Source organism: Pagrus pagrus (assembly GCF_965226575.1).
Source record: "Pagrus pagrus genome assembly, chromosome: 10".
Lineage (NCBI taxonomy): Eukaryota > Metazoa > Chordata > Actinopteri > Spariformes > Sparidae > Pagrus > Pagrus pagrus.
Genome location: NC_140194.1, coordinates 12,747,805 through 12,770,429, shown reverse-complemented (window position 1 = coordinate 12,770,429; position 22,625 = coordinate 12,747,805). Strand labels below are relative to the sequence as shown.

Below are 22,625 nucleotides of genomic sequence, written 5' to 3'. Positions count from 1 at the left end.
TGTCAGAAAATACTGCTGCTTTTTCGGTTTTCTTGCCTTAATTTGAACATTTCTGACAGAAAAAAAATACATGTGAAGCTCCTTAAGTCAGATTTGAACACTGGTATCCGTTTGCACATCGACTGGAGCAGGAGGACGCTCACGACTGAAGAATTCACTGTTCTTGACCTTTCTGCACAGGTGGTGGTTTTGTGTGTGATGTAACCCGACTGTGATGACAACATGGCAGTCACGCTAATAAAGCAGATTGACAAAATGTCTGGCTATTCCTCTGCAGGGCCTGATGATCTCTGTCCTCGTGGAGCAATGATTACCTGCAGTGAAATAAGTGCTTAAATAAGGGTGCAGCAGGGCAGGTCTGGTATTGTTCCTGTCTGAGCAGGAGCAAATATGTAAATAGGGCGTGGCCGACGTTTCACCATGTTAGCTGCACACACACGAAAAAATGCTAGCAAAATGACATTTCACTTCCAAATCTGTCTCTTTATTGGCTGAAAAACATCCAGATGATACATCTGCCTCCATACAACACAAAAGCAAATATTAAAACAGAAACACTTGGTCACCATTTACACCACAGAGCAGTAATAGTTACAACTTAACCAGAGTTTTTGCATGAATATTCAAATAGAATTAAACTCTTATAACTGCCAATAAAAGTATGTTTCAATGTGGTCTCAATCTGAAAAGAAGTTATTTTTGAAAACGCGTAACAAGTAGTAAGCATTCACACTAACACCCTTTTTCAGAATGGACACGCACCACTTATAATAGCATGTTAATGAAAAACAAACAGACATAATTGTGCTGATATGAGTTCTGTTTGACAAAGTAATTATAGATGTCACTAATCAGCATTTCATATGACCAGACTGAGATTCTGTGAGCTTAAAAAGGCACATTGCCTAAATACAAAAGTCAACTTTGAAGGCACAATCATTATCCCAAGATTTATTAACATCCAAATTATCAGTGTTTCTATAAATCTCCTGTGGTTTACATTCTCCTTTATCTATATAACTTTGACACATAACAAACACATTTATCTATCCAAAAATTACAAGTATAAAGTTCTTACCTACAGTATAAAAAACATTTGATTTCTTTGTAAAAGAGAAAGCAATATTTACACAAATGCAGTTCCACATTAGTTTGCACTGATGCTGTAATTGAGGTGCGACAGTGAGAAGATAAGGCACAAGTGTCCAGCAGATTGTCCAAACGCAAACATCTGAATACATGTTGCTCTGACAGAAAAGAAATCCCTGATTCCACACTAAAACATACAGTGTTCAAACAAATAAAAGAGTACATGGTTAAGGTGCACACACTTGTATCAGAGTCCATCAATAGTCCGAACGTACTGGATCCACATTTCTTGAACTGCACTGTCCATCGAGTTTTAAAAACATACAGGAAGTCCTTTTTTCCATCAGGTAGATCCTCCGCCACTGGTGTGTTCATGTTCTCATCACAAATTACGGCAGACAAAAACTGAGCCTATGTCATGTTTGAATAGTATAAAGAGTCTATTTACATCCGCACATCTGAGAAGATATAATCCAAATGCGGGTGGTACAGTGCAGACTGCTTATGTTGTTGAAGTGAACTAGATTAGCCTTGTTTTAGATAGTCGTGTCTGCAAAATCCGGCCTCGTAAACCCTTTCTGTAACACAAAGAAAGAAACAAAAGCAGTGTTATGACAGTGTATGGATGTGAAACACGGTAAGTGATTGTGTGTTATTTCTTAAAGGATCTATTCAAATATTAATTAAACTGTAAACCACAGAGTTGTAAACGGCTGCTCTCTCTGTGTTGAAATGTGACCTTGTGATTTTTTTAACTTGGCCAAACCTCTTGTAGCATGTACCAAGGTGTTGCAGGTATCTGAGTATTAAATGTATGTAAGACAAGTACTGATGCATTTTTTGCTCTGCTCAGACTTGTTCATTAGGAAATGAACTGAACCTGATCACCGCGCCCTTGGGAGGGGCAGGTTGTAATCTGCGAAAAGCAGTAAACCTACCTGGTCCTGCCCAAGACGGGGAGGTGCAGGACTGTGTGCGTTGAAAGAGCAGCAGTGTGAGCAGATATATGGGTTTTGAACATGTGACACCCGACCGAAGAAGGAGTTACAGTTACAGGAATGTCATCCGTCACCCACATAATCACACGGCCACAACATGTCTGTCACTCTCACTCTTCTTCACAAACACGTGATATAAGAACGAGGGTGGGGCTCCATAAAGGGAACACTTTCCACTGAGTTTTGACTTTTGTTCGACAGTAAACAAGCAGAATCTAACTTGCCTCTTATGGTGTCACACTAAACTGAGGGCATGTTTTACTCTGATGTGTGTCATAGATAAAATGTTTTATTGAATTAAATATGACTATAATATATAAGTACTGAGAGCAAAGTTCAAAGATGATGGAAGATGAAAGTCAGATGGAAATTGCAGATAGTTTCAGATGTGTCTGAGAATACGTTTCACCAATACTTTTGTGTAATAATAATGTTTAAAATTTGCTAACTGTGAGATTTGATGGTAGCTATTATAATTAACTTTTAACACTAATTTGAGAAATCTTTTTAAGGACTCTATTTAGATGTATCAACACTTAAAGGAGACCTATAATGCTTTTAAGTTTTCTTGTGCATATAAAAAGATCTTGAAAGTTTCAAGGTCAAAGTCTGCACCAACAGACGCTCCTCTCTCCCACAGAAAACACTACTCCTGAAACGCCTCGTCGGTAGCTGCAGAGCTCCTTTTTTAGTATTTTTTACAGTCTTCTTACCAGTTTGTATGAGCTGTGCAGTTTCTTGTACTGGAACATGTTGCTGAGAACTGTGGCTGCTGCTTTGGCTGCTTTTGCCTTTCCAGGGCTAGAAAAAAGATTCACCCAAGGTTAACACTCCCTACAGAAACCTAAGAAATACTTTTTTGTAACAGATGTATAAATGTCTGTATCAGGGTTCATGTGAGTACACATCTAACTTAGCCCACTGAGCACTCACCTGTTGTCATGTTCGTTTTTGATGCCGATCAGTTTTGCCACGCCATCAAAGAAGTTGATGTCTCTGGCAGCTACAGAGCTGCTGGTCACCAGGTTATTAAGAATACCACAGATGTTGATCACCACCTCGCTGGAGGGCTCCTTCTCACGTCCGCTGGCAGGGAGCTTCATCACCAGGTTGTTCACCACCTTCGTGGCTGGATAAACCAATAATTATTGTTAGGATAAAATGCTAAAAACACTGCATGAACACACAATTTTCTTTTATCAGTTTTGTTGTTTAATATGAAGATTTTATGTATTTTTTGTCTTGTTTTATCTAATGACAGTCACGGTGTTGTTTGTTTTGGTTTATGTTACCAGGTCACTCCCACACAATCATTATGAAACAGACGAGCTGAGTTTTCAGTGTTAAATACTTACCAAATATATTAACGAACAAAGTTGTGCTCAACTTTAAACTTTAATTGTTGAACTTTAGTAATTAATATTTAAAGTTATGGACAGCTTGAATAATTCCAATCAGGCTCCAATGTTCTCCTGAATGTTGAAGTTTGGATTATTATTGTAAATCGTTTGGTGTCTGAATTTAATCAATCCAATTTGAGAGACCCAATTATTTTTTTTAACTGGATTATTTAATTTTTTTTGAATTTGCACAACTTGGATTTACCTCCTGGCAATGTTAATGAATTCCACCAGCATCCACTCAGTCAAATGTTTTTCAAAATAAAATATTTCAGTGCTATAAATTCAGTGTTATTTACATTTCAACATTCACATTATGAGAATATATTCGTCATAACCATCTTAAGTCATCTCACAACGCACAGGTTACTGGCGTTCGACTCAAATAGGACACAACACATTTTACCAAAGAGGTTACAGATGAGTCATTTCCAGGCAACGCAGAGGTATCAAATTATTTAAACCCAACAAAGATAAAAAAATGGAAGAAACATACACATATCATTCTTATCTTTGGCGTGGCGGGACAAATTTCGGATAAGGCCTGTGAGAGAACGCATCTCCAGATCCTTGTGGGTTCGCATGTTGTCCAGCAGCACCGGCAGCATGCGCTCCTGCTCCAGAGCCACCCGGCTCAGCACTGATGCCCACTGCAGGACGAGGAGAGAGAGGAAATTCAGATACGAAGCTTTTGCATTTGAATGATTTTACAAGTGAAATGACGAATAAGTTGCTTACCCTCTTGTCTCCAGCGGTGATATTCTGCATCGCTCCAGCAGCGGCCTCGCGGGTGGTGGAGTTGATCTCACACTCATGCAGCACCTTGTTGTACACTCCCACTATCTGAGGGTGCCACAGCCACTCCATACCCTTTGGCACCCGAGCGACCTCGGTGAAAGTGGACAGATCCTGGTTCTTGCTCTGTCAGGAGAAGAAAGATAAAAGAGGGCAGTGTTGAGATGAACATTCTGCTCCACGCTGACAAAATGCTGATGGGTAAATCTAACGTCTGCGTACATTTTTGGCTTTCCTGCTCTGAGGTGTAAAGCAACCAATGGCTTCACCCTTCCCTGAGGCCTGATCTCTGGTTGGTCCTTCCAGGCGCATCAGAGCCGATGGAGGAATCTCACCATAGAGCTGGAAGGAGAGGTTCCTCAAGACACACATGGCATTTTCAACCCCCTGCGAATACATACAGACACAGACAAATTAATACACAAGCCTGGGGTTTTGTGTATTCTGATTGTCATATTATTCTTGTTCTTGTCTCACCTTATCTTCTGCCTTGCTCTCCTCAAGAGAGGCCTTGACGTAGTGCACCAAGGAGTCCACCAGTCCATGAGTTTCTCTCATCTGCTGACGGGTCTTGTCATTCACAGAGCTCAGATTCCTGAGAGCGAGTGAGAGGTTTAAAGCTTTAATTTCATCATGACACATCACTCAGGGTGCAATGGAAATATTCTCCACATGGTAAATAATTTGGAGATAAAACACCTCCAGCGTCACATAAACAGTGAAAAGTGATGGGTGTGGTAAACGCTGAAGAAGCTGTCAACTGACTGATCTGACACATGCCAGGACAAGTTACCAAAATCAGCTCTCATGACAGAAAAAGATGAACACGGGTGAACGAGTGAGCAATACATTTCTACGGAGGAGCATGCTGCAACCACAAAGGGAAGGAGACAAATTAGTGAGGTTCACCTGAGGCATCCGGTGGTGTTGTAGAAAATCTCCGCCTCAGAGGCTGATTGCTGGATTTCATTAGTTTCTCCGCCGCCTGACAGAGGAATGAGGATCTTCTCGGTCAGATCAGGAAGGATCTCCCTGGCCAGTTTCGTCTTCAGGGTGTCTTTGGATGAAAGGTTCCACAAGATACCTGCACAAATCACACCAGGAGAGTGTCAGCAATACTGTCATCTGTGCCTCATTTTCTCGTAGTTTCTTTGATTATTTTACAATCCTTAACCTTAACATTTTTGGGCTTATTCGCTTTCTTGCAGAGAGTTGGATGAGAGGATCAACACCACTGACTGACGTCTGTTTGTTCAGTATGAAGCTACGACCAGCAGCTCGTTAGCTTCGCTTCGCACAAAGCCTGGAAATGGACAGTTAGCCTGGCTCCATACAATGGTAACAAATCTACCTTTTGTTTGGTCACACTAACAGGATTTAACAGTGTTAACCAGTCAACTTTAGAAGAGCTCGAAGGCAGTTTTTGTGAGCACTGAAACGGCTAACCTGGATCAGCTGTTTTCTGAAACAAAAGGAAGATTTGTTACTGTTGTGCAGAGCCAGGCCAACTGTTATCCGCCGTTTCCAGTCTTTCTGCTAAGCTGAGCTAAGCAGCCGCTAGCTGTAGCTTTATTTGTAGCTTGCATCTTTGAGAGTGGTATCAGTCTTCTCCGCTAACTGTTCCCCAAATGTTGAACTACCTGCTTGAGGATTACATTGTCAAAACCTATGAGAGAAACTCAAATGGCAGTGAAGATGGCACTATGCGGGTAAGATAAGATCTCTATTATGCCAGAAAATGATCTAGTTATCTATTACCAAGATTCTGACTAGCTACGTGACACTGGTGATATCTTCAGCATCCAACAGATACTAATCAAGGTGTTATAGCCCAGAGGAGATAGTGACAGGGCCTTCACTCATAAAAGGGAGCGGCAGATACTGTCAGTCCACAGGCCCAGACAGCTCCTACTCACTGCTTAATACCTAGTTCACACACCCTATAGAAAAGCCTGAAGTCCCACCGTCTAAACTTTTAAAAACACATTGCAAATGTCCACACTACAGAGTCGCAACACCCATTTGCACCGAATTTCACCATTAACTTGTGGGAAAGTATGACTGCCAGTTCTGCTGAAAACAGACAACTGTGAATGAGGAACTGTGATTTAGTTACAGTTAATCCTCATAATCTGTGGATTCTTGTAAAAGTGTCTTGTTATAGCTTGCCACTCGCATGCTATTTGTTTGGTGCAGAATAATATTGGAAGTTTATCCCTCACTTCAAGGACGCTTGGCCACTGCCAAGATCATGTTGCATCCAAATTATGTGACTAACTCATTCACATTCATTTGTACTTGAGGCGAAACAAGCGTTCTGAGATCACCTTTGCCTGTTTGGTCATGTCTCTTATTTTGATGACTGCCATCAGGATTTTCCTACCCGTGATGTTTTTGCGAAGCTCATCGTCGGGCTCCTTCAGCGCCTCCACCAGCTGTGGGATGCCACCCTCGTCGATCAGGGCCACCTTGTTGTCCATGTTCTCATAGATGAGGTTGCGTGTGGCACCGGTGGCAAAGCGCTGCACTTCCTGGTTGTCACTGTTGAACAGCTTCACCAGCTCACCGATGCCCTTCAAGCGACGCACCTAGAGAAGAAAAACAGTTTTGCTTAGTGCAGTCCTCATTTTGGTAATGTTTCCAATCTCTGTTTTCTCCCATGATTAAGTGATTCCAGGTGTTTCCATTAGCTTAGAAATGGATTAAAGACCCTATGTGTAGAATTTCTACTTGATTCTGGCGTCTTGTAATTATTTTATACACTGTAACTTCTAAAAGTTGACTTTATATTTTAAAAAGTTAGGAAACCGCTTATCTCAGAAATGCCAAGTGAAAAAAGAAATTAAATGTAAAGTTAAATGTAAGTTGTTTGCACTAAAAAGTCTTTACAATCTTAAAATTGTTAGTTTACTTGGTCATTTGGAGGTAAAGTTGTACAGTGTCCCATGATTAGGATTTGCCAAATTCTGACATACAGAAGCTCAACATTTCGGGAAATACATTTATTTGCTTTATTAGCGAAACATAAATGAGACAATATTACTCTGTATAGTAAATATTTCTAAGGTGCAGAAATTATTTTGTTACCTTTGGACAGAGGCAGGCTAGCTGTTTCCCTCTGTTTCCAGTGTTTATGCTAAGCTAGGCTAACTGGCTGCAGCTTCATATTTACCGTACAAAGATAAGTGTGGTATCAATCTTCTCGTCGAAACCTCAGCAAGAAGTTAAATACATTAATTTCCCGAAATGTCAAATTATTTCTTTTTAGTATGAAATAATTTTGAAAACTTTTAAAACCAGGTCACATGATGTTGTATCTTCAGAGCTGGGGATAACTACTAAGTTAAAAAGCACATGGCCAAACCAGGCGACTAAGCAGCCACAACAGTGTGTTACGTAAGATAAGAGTTATAATCTCTACTGTATATCTGCCATTCAACACAGGTCAGAGTCCAGATTTCTTTACAGTGCTGACAAAAATCAAGTAACATGTGGAACAACTGGAGCACACCAGAACAGAAAGCTGAAGCTACTTTATGTCAACAACATTGATGCATCGTCCACAGTTGGAGGAAAACAATTTTCATAACTGAGTTTCATAATAAGGGATCGCAGAGGGAAAAGACCCAGAGGAATTCTGACCACACGTTACATCGGTTTTAAGTACCTCGTTTTTGGCGTCATTGTCATTGTAACACTCGTGTTGAATGTAGGCGGCGCCCAGGACCTGCATCTCTGCGTCGGGCTCTCTCAGGTTCTGCACTGCTGTGGGCATGTCCAGAGCCATGATCCTACAGAATGGAGCAAATGAACAAACTGAACCAAAGAAATCTAAAACATTTACAGTCATTTTGTAATTACCCAGCTGTTATGTATGGCAGCACAAAATGTCTTTGGGATGTTTGAATGAAACGCATCAGAGCAGCCGCAGTAATTATTCAGAGATGATTTGTTTCTTGTCTGCAAATTTCAGCTTGTTGGATTTCTCCCAAATCACACAGTGGTCTGCATATCCGCTCAACTAACCACACGCTGTGGGATGTGTGAAATGCGAGGCCTGAAACTGAGCTGCCACACCCAAAACCAGTCCTGCCGCTATGGAGCCACCTCCCAATCCACAGCTCTTAGGAAATACTCACATCACACACTCACTCACTTAAACCAGCTGAAAGTTGTGACACCGTCGCACTGGTGCGTATCACATTCACTAGAATGTCACGGAAAATGTAACAAACTGAGTCACCGGGATGACGCCAGCTGACATCTCTGTCATTGGGTGTTATAACATAATTAAAGGATAAGACTGCTATACAATACAATATTTTTCTTATTGTCAATAAATCCCATTAAAAGGCCAAAACTGATGATGCTTTAGATGTTTCTCAAGACTGTCTGCCTTCACTTCCCTGTCTGTGGTTCTCAGCTCCAAACCCTTCTGTTCCTACTGAAGACATAAAGCTTGAAAATTAAGCTCAATAATTTCCAAACTGTACTTTTTACACACTTTACTCAAACTGGGGGATATAGAGCATTTGTTTGGGACTATTTTCAGCAGCGGATTAATTCACATTTGGTGGACCAGTGCAGGCAGCAGGACAGTGTATATAGGATTGACTCAAAATAAACTACAGTGCCCATGTTCACTGTAATAAAGGGACACAAAACTGTAGTTTTTGGCCAATGGAGGCGCACAGACGCAAAGGATTAAACTACTGTATATCAGGCTTTGCTTACACAGACTATTCTTATTAGTAGGATCAGTTTATTGTTGTTTTTTCTTGGGATATGTCATCAATCAGAAAGTTAAAGATGATCACCAGACTTATCTTCTACCCTCCTCATATCAATCAACATCAACATGTACTGACTTTGGTTCTTGAGGTGGGTGAAATCTAACCAGTCTAATGTGAACACTGGCACTGATTTACATGTGCAGCCTGCATTACTATCAGTAATCATATGAGAACATTCGTGTGATCTTCTCACCCACTGAGGTTGCCCATGCTGGCTCCCAGCTCCATCCCATTGAAGATGTCCACGCCTCTGCCCACACTCTGCATGCTCTTGACTGACATGGCGCGGGACAGTGTGCCCTGACGCTGCATCAGGTTCCCCTGGGAGGCAGAGGCCACCCCACTTATGAACCCTGCGTCCACTTTGTCCATCCCTCCACCATACATGCTTCCACCTGAGGACATCATGGTCCCACCAGACATGGTCCCAGCAGACATGGTCCCAGCAGACATGGAGCCCATGCTCATCCGGTTTCGGTTTGTAATCCTGCTGATGGTGCGGTGGGAGGGGCCTTTGAAGGAATGTTGTTGCTGGACCATCTCCACCTCTCCTCCTGTCATCCCTCCGCCGCGGGACAGAGTGCCACTAAGAGATCGGCGCATGGGTGCTGGAAAGTTCATGGTGCCTCCTCCTTGACTCATCTGGCTAGTGTAGCCATTGACCGCGCTCTGAGCGTACTGGTGGGCGTAGGTGGCGTCCCGGTCTGAGACCAGGCTGCCAGCATCGCTGCTTTCAACCATCCAGGGGGTCACCTGCATAGTGTGCTGCCTCACAGCATTCATGGAGAGGGGCTCCATTTGCTGCCTCATGCCCCCTTGGTAGCCTCCTAAACGTATGTCTTCTCGATAATAACCGCCACCACCACCACCACCACCACCACTGACCCCTCCACCGCCGACACTGATCCTGTGCATCTGGGCCATGTCTGGGCCAGCAGACCGGCAGCTGAAGCCCGACCTCTGGGTGGACACGCGTGGACCCTGAGGATGAAGAGAGGGGTAGTGACAATCAAATTTTTAGCCATTATGAACTGTATGTGTGGGTGGATTAGTTCTACATAAAATCACAAGGAGGTGACTAACATTCAAGAATCACAGGTCAGACCCTTAGTATTATTTGTCATACTGATTTCTCATCTAAAAATATGATTCATTCAGGAGATGAGGTCAAAAATAAAACTGAGACACACTGGAAAGCACGTCGAAGGTCTCTCGAGCTCAAACATCTGTGGCACAAATCCAGCGTCTCTCCGTAGGAATCTAGAGGGTGGACTTGAAAACCCTGAGCTGATCTCATCACAGCCTTCTGTGAAATACCACACCTACTAAGTCCTGGGTGACTCGCTGTGACACCAGCAGTGGGTCACTAATTTCTAGTGCTTGTTTTGTTTTGTGGAACGTCCCGCTGAATGACACATTACACGATTGGCTCAATATTTCCAGGATATGTGTGAATATATGCTGAAACGGTGAGATGATGTAGTACTCACCATTGTTCTGGAGCCTGAGTACATGTAGGATGATTTGGAGCTGTAAGCTGCTGGTTGATGGGTGTTATACTTCATGGTTGAAGAGCCACCGTAGTCTGGAAAGAAGCAGAAAAACAGAATGATGAATGAATACCAAACATTCAGTATCACATCAAATTAATATATCAGTGACACAACTACGATAACTGTTAGTTTTATTGTCGTCATGTCCTAACAGTAACATTAGATTCACATTTTTTCAGGTCTTTCTTGAAACAATACTCTCATGCCCACATGTACGTTTAAACATGAGTTTTAGATGTGCTTTAAAGCCATGTGTCTAAACATTAGAGCAAAACAAGCTTGTATTTTGAGTTACGGCGGGGTCGGAACAAAAAGATCACAGAAGTTATGAGGGTTCAACGGCATTTCCTTGTTACGCTGACAGTAACACAAAGGGAATTGTACTAGAAAGTCTAACTTTTTCTTTATTTTTTTATTTATTATGCTTCATTTGATTAAGTCAGACTGCTGGAGCCTCAACTTCAGATACACTTTTCCAGATGTAATTTTGCATAGAATGAGGACTCCATCACTTACTGCATCGTGAAGGCATTTAGAGGGAATGACCACAGCTAACCAAAACTGTTTTTAATGTACATGTGGGAACCTGACCATCAAATTAAGACTTGGAAATCTTTGAATCAGTCAAAAAAAATGTGCAAAACTGAAAGTGAAGAAAAAAAGGATTTTCCCTCTCTGATTTAAAGTGTTGCTATACTTATCACTGGTGAGAACAAGCACTTCTAAGTCTAAATGAGTCATTTCTCACTTCTTGTAATCCCATTTTTTTGTAAAAAAAAAAAAAAAAAGTTTCATAACCAGTCTGCACTTCATGGGGAGTTTTTGCATTTATTCTGACTCTGTGGGTGAGGCTGAGAGGGAGGGTGGGGGTAAAGTCTACGAACAGGCGGAGGCCGAGACAAAACAAAGACACGCGGAAGCTCTCTGATTGCAAAAAGCACTGCTGTGGTGCTTAAAATGATGTGTAAACTTAATTGAATAAATAGAAATGGATAAACATTTTCTCTTTTTGCAAGCAAGGAGTTCCCAGTTGTTCTGAAAGCAGCTTGACTCAGCTGCTGACTGTGTTCCTGAGCTGACTACTGAGAGGTCAACAGTGCACAGACAATGAGACAAAGGCCTCTTCTTGAAGCCAGCATTCAGCAAAGACAAATGTATTTTTACACTTTTCTTATTATTTAGAATTTGTCTAAAAACACTGATTAATGTTGTTTTGATAGCATGTAGAAGCAGAACAATGTTGGCTATCCTGGTGTACAAGTTTGGCCAAGAGAGGAACTTAAAGACATTTGTTGTGTCAACTGATCTTTGAGCTCTGCCACATACATGAATAATATAGCACCCGGTCACCCCTGACCAATGAGAGAAACAATTCAAACTGAATCCTGTTTATGGTCACAAAGCTCATGTTTCCAAATTTAAATGACACAACAACAAAAGAGGGAGGATGATCCTAAACATACGTTTCTTTGACTTTTTGTGCACCAGACCTAGCTTACATGGAAAAGTTTAAAGTAAAAAAAAGGATCAACGAAAACAAGAAAAATGATCAAAAGCCTCTTCTTTGTAAGAAGTGGCACAGTGAAGGAAGGGAGATTTAATCACTGCGTGACAGCCACAATGAGGTGGCACGGCTCTTCTATTAAAACGCTGAAAGACATACGCTTTGGAGTGCAGCAGGTGTCTTGTTGCACTGGTGATTCAATTGTGGACACATACTCTTTAACAGTGGGACCTGAGCGGTCTCTGATTACCCTTCACTTGGGTCTGACACACAAAGACATTCCCTCAATGCATTTTACTCTCAAACTGTCCCGCTGCAACTAAAAGTGCTGACACATTATTAAAGAAACAGGGAAATGTAAAAGCGTGAGCTGCCCTCACACACAAATACACAACAAACCCCATTAAAAGGACAAAACTGATGATGCTTTAGATATTTCTCAAGACTGTCTGCCTTCACTTCCCTGTCTGTGGTTCTCAGCTCCAAACCCTTGAAAATAAAGCTCAATAATCCTAACTGTACTTTTCACACACTTTACTCAAACTGGGGAATATAGAGCATTTGTTTGGGACTATTTTCAGCAGCGGATGAATTCACATTTGGTGCACCAGTGCAGGCAGCAGGACAGTGTATGTAGGATTGACTCAAAATAAACTACAGTGCCCATGTTCACTGTAATAAAGGGACACAAAACTGTAGTTTTTGGCCAGTGGAGGCGCACAGCTGAAGGGATTAAACTACTGTATATCAGGCTTTACTTACACAGTCAATTCTTATTAGTAGGATCAGTTTACTGTTGTTTTTTCTTGGGATTTGTCGTCAATCATAAAGTTAAAGAGGATCCCCACACTTATCTTCTACCCTGCTCATATGAAATCTAACCAGTCTAATGTGAACACAGGCACTGATTTACACGTGTCCGACTGCAACTCTAAAAGTGCCGACACATTACTAAATAATCAAGGAAATGTAAAAACGTGAGCTGCCTTCACACTTTATTTCAATACAACACACACACACACACACACACACACACACACACACACACACACCAAACCAGTTGGTATAGATAAGTATGACACCTTGGCCCGGCCCCAGCCCAACCCTGGCAACGCCCAACAGAAATTAGCAACAGAAAACACACCTTAAAAACTCCTTCGGCAAGAAAACTGAGCATTTTTTTCCCCCTTCTCTGTGGTGTCTTGAAAAATGAACAACGGTCATAAAGCCAAGACTTCACACACACACACACACACACACACACACACACACACACACACAAACACACTATCTGCTGGGACTTGTCCACCTGCACACAGTCACTGCCGTAAATGCAGCAGTTGTTAAAGAATGTAGATACAGAGGTGGAGTCTTCCCGCAGAGTCATCTGGGTTCTTTTCTCATATAAGAACACTGAAGCATTTGTTTTTAGTTGGTATTCACAATGAGCTTCTCTAAATGAATCAGTGCCTTTATTGTCAATGAGATATAATGGCTGTCCTTGGCAGTGCAAGAAAGAAGAAGTGAAAATAAGAGAATAGAAGAAGAGATCTAGGTATTAAAGTGGCTCCGTGGAGGCTGATTGTGAGTTTATCTTAGCTGGCACCATTTCTAAACTAACATTAGCTTCTGTTTCTCTCTGTTAGCAGAGTGAGAACATGCATGAAGTAACATACTTTGGACTGTTGCAGAAAAATTGTATCATTCACATAGAAATCCACAGTCCAGCGACATTACGCAACGTAAACAAATCGCCCACTGGTCGGCAGAGACAACAAGAACGAAACTTTTATTCGATGACTAACTTTTCGACGGCATGTGATTTTCTGACTCACATGAAGACAGACACGGCATCGAAACACTAGTCAGTGAATAAAGTGTCTTAATCCGTGTGCTGGACTATACTGCACTTTGGACTGGGTTCCTGTAGTTTTTCCTGAAACTAGAAAGCCTTACTCTGAGAGCACCAGACGAGCTTTCAGCTCCATGTGAAGCAGCTGAAGCGCGTCAGACTCCTTCCTTGGTCTCATTTATAACATCGCGTTACAATCCGCTCACATATGGTCAATACAAATGTAATAAATGCACTTAGCACTATACTATTATACCTAGTAAGGATTTTGCAATGTTGTGATATCCACAGTTACCATGATATTAAAAAATGTAATATTGATAAGGTGTTAATGATACATGTGATAATCCAGCGAAGATGTTGGGCCTCGTGCATCGTTTTATTTATGAGTTAATCTTGTTGCCTTTTCACAAGGAGTTTATAGTAATCATTCTTTTTGGACACGTATTTATTATTTATTTAAAGGGTAATTCATTTGCCAATAAACAATGTCAAAGATAGATTTGATTGCTCGCATTTATTCATTTTTTTCAAATTTCTATAGATATCGGGATAACATCGTTGGTGTTAATTCGTATGGCTATGATAATCATGTCGTGAGAATCTGATATTGTGACAACCCTGACACCTATATACAATACAAATCCTGTGATGAATCTAGCTAAATTATTGCACATGACATTTTGTCATTGGGAAATATTCACATTGTTACGCCACAAGTTGAGTCAGAGATACACATTTACTCTGCTGAGTCAATTAAGAGTAAAGTGTTAAGTATGTCTTAAGTGAGTTCAGAGTAAGGCCACAAACCACTGAAATGTGTCTCAAACGAGGGTGGATATGACATGGCGGCATTTTATGACTGTACGGTATGTTTTCCTCCCAGCAAAGCCCCGGGAGAGATAACACTGTAAAACATCTCGCCCAGCCTACTGGGTGTACACAGTACTATAATGGAGGTAAAGACAGAAAGCTGTGACCTATTTAGCAGAAGAGTTGTGTGAGTTTTTACATTCCAGCTATCAAAGACGACATGCGCAGTATGTGTTTCTGTGGAGGCAGGTATTGTTGGCGCCTTGGGAAATTGCAGAAACAAGAAGGGTGAGAAAAAGATCCTACTTTCAGAGGTCATAAAATAAAAATGGACCTGACATCGAGCTGCTCCCTGTAATCTGAGGGAACACAATGAATTATGGGTCGTGAAGGAATGTTTTCATGAGAAGAGCAGGCAGGTGTACAGGCCTCAGTCACCAGATTTCAAAAGCAACACAAGACAACACTGTGTCCTTGTGGAGCTCGCCGCTTGAGTCTAATTCAGCTCTTTAAGCACATCAGACCATCAAATATGTCATAACGATCTAGTAAACTAATTACAAATCTTCCTGGAAATCTTTAATTTCCCCTGCGGGAGTCTCGTCTCTGCTTACGTAACAGTCCCAACTTGACTGTCTGTGTGCCACTAGGCTCAGACAGACGCCGTTTTACAATGTGAACTCTCTAAACCGACAACACAACTGCTGGTTCTCACGATACCGTCATCTCCCAGGTACCTCCGCTCGAACCCTCACCTCTTAAAGCTGAGTAAGACCTGAAACCCAATCCCACAGAGGGCGACTTTCACCTCAGCCTGCTATCAGGGAAGTTCATGAAAGCAGCGCTTGTTTGGGCCTGTTACACATTAACCCTTTCTCATGTGCAGGTACACCACACACAGGATCGCTGCCGTATGAGACGAACCTCAAGAGCAGCTGATGGACAAATATTCTTGATGATTTGATGCAAAGAAGTCTTCAGTAATGCAGATGAGAAAAGCGTACACAAACACACACGCACACGCGCACACACACACACACACACACACACACACACACACACACACACACACACACACACACACAGAGGGCATATAATTGCAACACACACTCTTGCATTTGAAAGTAAAAGCAACTACACTGATCTGAGTCACTTTGGGGAACTTTGAATAAAATAAGTAAAAGAGAAAGCAACCTCGATCAGTCTATCATCCACTCTTGGATTAATAATTTAAGTAATTTCTCCTGCAAAAAGTCACTGAAATGTGAACATTTCTCATTTTCTTGGTCTTCTATGAGAGAAAACTGATTGTCTTTGTGTTTCAACATGACAAAACTGTCAAACAAGATGTCTGAGGACACTATGAAGGACATTTTCGATATTTTCTGACATTTTATGCACATAACAATCACTAAATGGGGGCAATGTTCAGTTGATAAACCAACAAGGGAAAATACCCATCAGTTCACAATCTATGGATGTGTTTATGTGACATGACATGAACCTTGGAGGGGTTTTAATTTCGAAATATAAACAGGAACATATCATATTTGCTATGAGAGATGTTCAATTGTTGATGTGTAATCTGTAACAGCTACAGATAACAAACCTACAGTCCAATTTTATGTCAGTCATTTGGGGTTAAGCCAAAGGAAACAACGTTACAGGACTGACTGGTTAGATAAGAGCAGTAATTACCTGTCTACAGCACAGATAGGGGACCATAATGTCAGTACCATGCCAGACAATGACACCTGTAGCTGTGGGGACTGTGAGTGGTTTACCTTGAGCAGTCCCACCCTCGTCAGCTCAAAGTGCGCTCTCCCACGGAAACACTGTCATGACGCTGAACATGTAAAAGAAAACCCATGTAGATCCCAATGAAAGTGAGTTAAGACTTGTTGTTATTTACCTGACATGGCGTACTGTGAGGCGGATCCGTTCTGACGCGGAAGTGTGGACTTCTCCGCCATTCTCATCTGGACCTGCTGCTGGACGCGCCGCTCTCTGGCCACCGCGTCCGACGCGGAGCCCCCGTTCCCGATTTGCATCTCGGACGGCAGCCCGTACGTGGTGACCGAGCTGTTGGGCTGTAAAGCGGAGAAAAATATGTTATCTGAAGCCATGGCACTCATGGTGACGAGTTAAAGAAGCGGGACGCGAAGTACGGCGTCTGGCTTAAACAGCGGTGTGGACAGACTGGAAGTGTGTGGAGGAGCGCAGAGAGGCGCAGGGAGCAGCAGGAGGTGGAGCCTCGTTAGCTGATATCACAGTAGATACCTGACTCACAGGTGCTGATCTTCTGCTTCCTCTGCTTTGAGCTTGTGCCGCAGTCTGCATCTTTTTTAAAGTATGATTGCCTTCCTCCGGATAAAGTCTTTCACAGTGTCCACACTGTCTCCACAATCAAATATAGGCTTTACTCTTGCCTCTAATATGTCTTGCCTCTACCTGCCCCGTGCTCCTGACTCACAGGTCAGCTATTCTTTAGGATACAATCTCACTGTGCAGCTGGTTCCGCCAGATCCCAAATCAGATACATGGTTTTTAAGGAAAGACCAAAAATAAAACGATTTGATTTCACTTTCTTTGTGGAGGAGGTAGGCTTCTGTAGTACTTCTGTAGTACATGTACTACAGAAGTACATGTAATGTGGCCCCTATAGGCTCAAAACACAAAAACCTCTCAGTAAACAAAACATTTATGAAATGTGGTTATGTTTTCTGAAATGTTGTGTTTCGTGAAATGTTGTTATGTGTCTTTAAATTTTATTGTGTTTTCCAAATATTGTTATGTTTTCTGAAATGTTGTGTTTTGACCCTCGGGGGCCAATGTACAAGTGACTCAAGTACTTGAATATTTCCATACCATACTGCTTAATATTTCTAATGCACTACAATTCAGAGGGAAATGTTTTTTATTCCATATGACAGCTTTATTTCTCGGCTACTTGGTAGATTAAGATTTTACTCAGAAAACAAATAAGAAGCTTATAAAATATGATGCACTGTCACAGATTAAACTACGCAGCAGGATAGTTAAAGCTAGCTCCACCTGGAACAACTACAACAGTGGTATATTACTAAAACACAAATACATATAATAGAATTACACTAATAGGGCTAGGTTTTCTGCACTGAGTACAAGTATATTTTGCTGATAATATTTACATAAAAAGTCACACTTTCAACGCAGGACTTTCATTTGTAAGGGATTATTTTTATAGTGCTGTATTACTAGGCCTACTTTTAGTTATAATTCCCCACTGCTGTTTGACTAAGGTTAAGCTCTGATGTGTGCCTGTGTATTAATATGCTTTAGTTTTTAAAGTGTATTCCTCTGTGATGTGTATTTGTTTTTCTTAAGTACAAAAAAGTCATTTAATGTATCATCATGGAACCTGCAGGCTTTTTAAACAGTAAACAGTGAAAGTAAGAGTGTTGGCAAATCAGGTTCAACAACTGTCAATCATTCCGTCCAGTGATTATTAGTCAGTGAATTTAACAATGAAGTTAGCCATACTCTCTCTTTCATTAACACCATGATGCAACAGTTCAACTGTATTGTTTACAGTGGTGTAATACAACTAAGTAAAAGTATTTTCATTTTATGCTACTTTATACTTCTACTCCCCTACATTTATTACACATTAGTGACTTTTTAAACTCAGTTTATTAATATGAAATATAAATAAACACATAAATTATGATATGTCATTATAGATTCAGTAATAGTAAATAAAGTAACTGAAATTAGCGCCATCATCTGTATCAGCTGCAACATTAAATTGATGAAGTCATTCATGCGTCACTATTTACATTTCAGTTGTATAATATACATGATTCTGTAATAGGCCATCCTGCACGATGACTACTTTTACTTTTGGTACTTAAAGTATATTTTGATGCTAATACTTGTGTACTTTTGCAGGTCTTTTTCTTGTAACAGAGTATTTCTACATTATGGTATTGCTACTACTTTTACTTCAGTAAAAGACCTGAGTACTTCTTCCACCAGTGGTTGTTTACTTTTGCAAAAAACAGTTTTATTTATTTGTTTATTTAACAGGGATCGTAAACATTGTTATATAAAACCACTGTGTCACATGTTATGTGTACAGGGCCTCAGCTGAAGCTGATTTATCCTTCCAGTCTGTTTCTCACGGTCAGTTTTGTGCCAGCCAACCCAGTCAACTGATTATGTAAGGTGTTCATTTTATTTTGTCCCCCCGCCCCAGTGGAGGTGCTACTGTTGGTTGATCACTAAAAACTGCTGTTCTGTTTGAATATGTAAAAATGTGTTTAGTACACGCACATCCCATAAACTTAATTCTTCAGTTTGCAGCAGTGAAGCATGTTGAGTGCTCTGTAGTTGCGACGGCTTTGTCAGTGACGTTCTCACAAATTGATATGTTGAGCTGAATCTTACAGATGACGGCAACTATGAACAGAGGACTGTTACAAGGTGTGCCAGAGTCTCACTCTATTATTAAGTTGGAGCCACACCTAAGTTTTATCTGGTTTGTTTTATTTGAGCTTAGCAACTATGAGTCACAGCAGTCGATAGTAAAGCGATAATATGAAGCGTGAGAGTCGCACATCTGGTATCTACCTGTCTGGAAACCGACTGTAGGGTTACTAGAAATCACTGCTGGGGCATTTTCCTATCTTATTACATCAAAGCACTACTTCCTTCTTTCATTTGGATGCATTTGAGCAGAAAAACAAAATATGAGTAACAGCCTCTCTAAAGTTGTTCAGTCAGCCAATTATTTCCCTCAAGGAAAGCAGATCAAAATCAAATTTATACTGAACTGGATGCAGGAGACATTAGTCAGATCCTCTTCTTAAGCAACCACACTGTAGGTATACGTTATTACAAGTAAAAATCCTGCATCCTGAAAATCTTCTCAAAGTATTAAAAATAAAAGTACTCAATGCAAAAAAATGTCCCCTGTGACTGAAACTATTATATATTATTTCTTTAGATTATTTTTACTCCTGCATTCATATAAAACAAAGATTGATTTGTAGTTGGTTGAGGTGGAGATTATTTTATTGCACTGCAACCAATGATTATTTCCTTAATTATTGATGTGCTGATTATTTTTCTTAACTAATCGATTGATTCTTTGTTTTGTTTGTTTAATTCATTTTAATCCTGTCAATTTAATCAAACTGACACCTTCACAATGCTTTTTTTGTTCAACCACAGTCCAAACCTCTAAATTATTAAAAACACATTAAAATTCTTGAAAAGAAAAGCTGTAAATCCTCACATCCGTGCAACCATCAAATATTTTCACATAAAAAAAGGATGAGACAATGATAGGAGATAGTTTAGTGTGCAAATATACTGATGTTCATCAAATAATTGTAGTGAACTAAAAAGAACAATATTTCCCTCAGAAATGTGGTGCAGTGAAATTATAAAATGGCATGAAAAGAAAAGAGTTGAGTACAGTCAACATCGCCTTAAGCACAGAGTCAGTGTACTTAGTTCTGGTCAATTACATGTGGTAAAACTATTGAAGCATGGCCGCTGGATTCATCCTTTATTTTCTCCTCATTACCTAAGAAATCACCTGTTTCGCTTGAGCAAATACTTCTTCACATTTCTTCCAGATCTGTCCACACCTTCATTGTCACAGCACATTTGTAAAAAAACAATCAGAGGCAGGCACTTAACTGTCTTTGTGAAATTGATTTACATTATTATCCAAAAGGCAATAAAGTAGATGAATCTTGTATAAGTATCTAAAAAAAGAAATAGATTTTGACTCACCATAACCATTGTGGCTGTGTTGATTGTAGACGTTTTCATCTCTGATGTACCTCCTCGTCTGTGCAGGTGATCTGCTCTGTTGGGATATTAGAAAGTATTAAGAAATATATGCACAGACACCGCCCTGAAAAATTGCAATTCTCCGTACCGTTGTAGGTAAATGCTGGCTACAAACAAAACAAAGAGATGAGTCAAAGGAGAGTATGACACCACAGGGTGTGTACAGAGGAGAGGTGCAGGTAGTCTGACTGTGACATTCAGGACCAGAGAGAAGCGACGAAGTACATTTAGCTGTTTAATTGTCTACTGAAAAGAAAAGTCTCTTCATAGGATGTGAGAGATTTTTGTTTTCTAAATTTGCACAACAGATTTTATGTATGATGTGTGATTTTACATCAGTGTGGATTTTCTTAAGGATGTTGCAACAGTTCATAGTAAGTCCCTGAGTCAGCACTGAAGCGTTCTGAGCAGCTGTCTTACTCTGAAATCCCAGCCCAGTTCAGAGGCAAAGAAACAGAAATCAGCCTAAAGGTTATTGACTCAATGTGTGTGTGTTTGTGTGCGTGTGTGTGTACGTCAGCGAGAGTGATTGCATCAGAGAGAGAGAGTGACAACCTTGTTCTTGCCTACTGAATCATGTGTCAGCCAACTGCCAACTGTTTGAGGTAAATCTCTGAAACTGTACTACATGCCAAAAAAAAAGTGTTCACATGCTCACACATGAACATAGAAATAGATACAAACACAGACAGAGGTTTCAGAAGAACTATAGCAGCAGGTATGAAGGGATGTGAAAGGCCCCACACTTCAGACTGACACTGAGACGACAGACCCACACTGACACTCCTCTGCTCAGACATTTCACTAAATACAAACAGCACACTAAAATGAGACAAATGATTTACATTGCTTCACTAATGTTACTGTATTAACTGACCCATAACTTTCCAACAAAAAATGTTGTGTTTAAGACTAATGTCAGTTTGTCTTACAAATGTGTTTTTTTCATACAACATTGATATCATCAAAGAGGGTTTTTTTTGAAGATAACAATGAAAAGTAAAAAAAAATAACACCACCCACCTTCCATCCATTATCAGGTTAAGTCACATCGTATAAGTTATAGCATTACTACGTTGAAACGCCGTCTTGAACCGCAGTCACTGGCGTGCCAGCCTCTCGCCTGTAACCTCACCATCATCCCTGGCACATCTGGATATGCCAGTCAGGTCATAAAACATGACACATGATATGACTCATTTTTTTAAATGTCAATAGTCTATGACATGTACAAATGTGAATGTAAGTGTTTTAGAGAAACGTTAGCAGCAAACATTTTATCCTGGCAACTGGGCTGACTGTTATTTTAACATTCAGACCCGACCCAATCCCCGATTGATTCCAGATTTCTTTATAAACACATACCTCTGAAAGTTTATTTAATTTTTTTCCAAACACATACAATATGGCATATTTTTAACCAAGACATTACTGTAGCTTTACGTGTTATACACAGGTATATGAAGAAGACATTTTCACACTTCAGAGGCTCTGGCCTCTACAGGGGCTCCTGATCTCTTTCACCCTTGGATCTGTGCCAGGTAGGCCTGATCAGTAATCGAGCCAGAAGTGCACTCAGTTTTTACAATGACCACTATTACTATTTTTCTACTATGTTTGTAGCAGTCCAATTGTTTGAGACTTGCTATTTTTCTTTGTTTTGGGCTGATTTTCCAAAATCCCTCAAGCCTAATTGCGGGGGATTCAGATCACCTGTGCGCAGGGTGAGGAGACTGACTCCTGATTGAGGAGTGGAAGCAGCTTGGGGCATTTCCGTCCCAGCCAATCATGGTGTGATGACGCCCTTTTTGTGAAGGCTTTAAAGAGGTGGGGAATGGCACACAGGTGGCTCTCACCCTCAGTCTGAATCTGTCTCTGAACCTGTTGAGAAACTCGTTCCCCTTAGCTTGCCAGCCAGAAACTCTGGTCTGTTTAGGCCCTGTTGGGTTTTCTTGGCTGCCCACATCTTTCTAGTGAGGAAACT

At 40.8% G+C, this 22,625-nt stretch overlaps 1 protein-coding gene across 2 annotated transcripts; it reads right to left on the bottom strand.

Annotated features, from left to right (window-relative positions):
- Positions 1 to 457: 457 nt before the first annotated feature.
- pkp3a (plakophilin 3a) lies at positions 458 to 20,737 on the bottom strand. 2 transcript variants are annotated; one of them, XM_084364650.1, is made up of 15 exons: positions 20,730 to 20,737; positions 20,582 to 20,657; positions 16,710 to 16,887; positions 10,566 to 10,660; positions 9,269 to 10,056; positions 7,950 to 8,073; positions 6,666 to 6,870; positions 5,192 to 5,366; positions 4,760 to 4,877; positions 4,505 to 4,669; positions 4,226 to 4,408; positions 3,984 to 4,137; positions 3,021 to 3,216; positions 2,801 to 2,888; positions 458 to 1,667 (listed from the first exon to the last, which is right to left on the bottom strand). In XM_084364650.1, the coding sequence occupies exons 2-15, from the start codon at positions 20,618 to 20,620 to the stop codon at positions 1,626 to 1,628; spliced, it is 2,550 nt and encodes an 849-aa protein (XP_084220776.1). In that variant the 5' UTR covers positions 20,621 to 20,657; positions 20,730 to 20,737; the 3' UTR covers positions 458 to 1,625. The 2 variants fall into 2 exon arrangements, with proteins under 2 accessions (XP_084220776.1, XP_084220775.1); XM_084364649.1 differs by lacking the exons at positions 20,582 to 20,657; positions 20,730 to 20,737 and having other exon boundaries at positions 16,710 to 16,980.
- Positions 20,738 to 22,625: the final 1,888 nt, after the last annotated feature.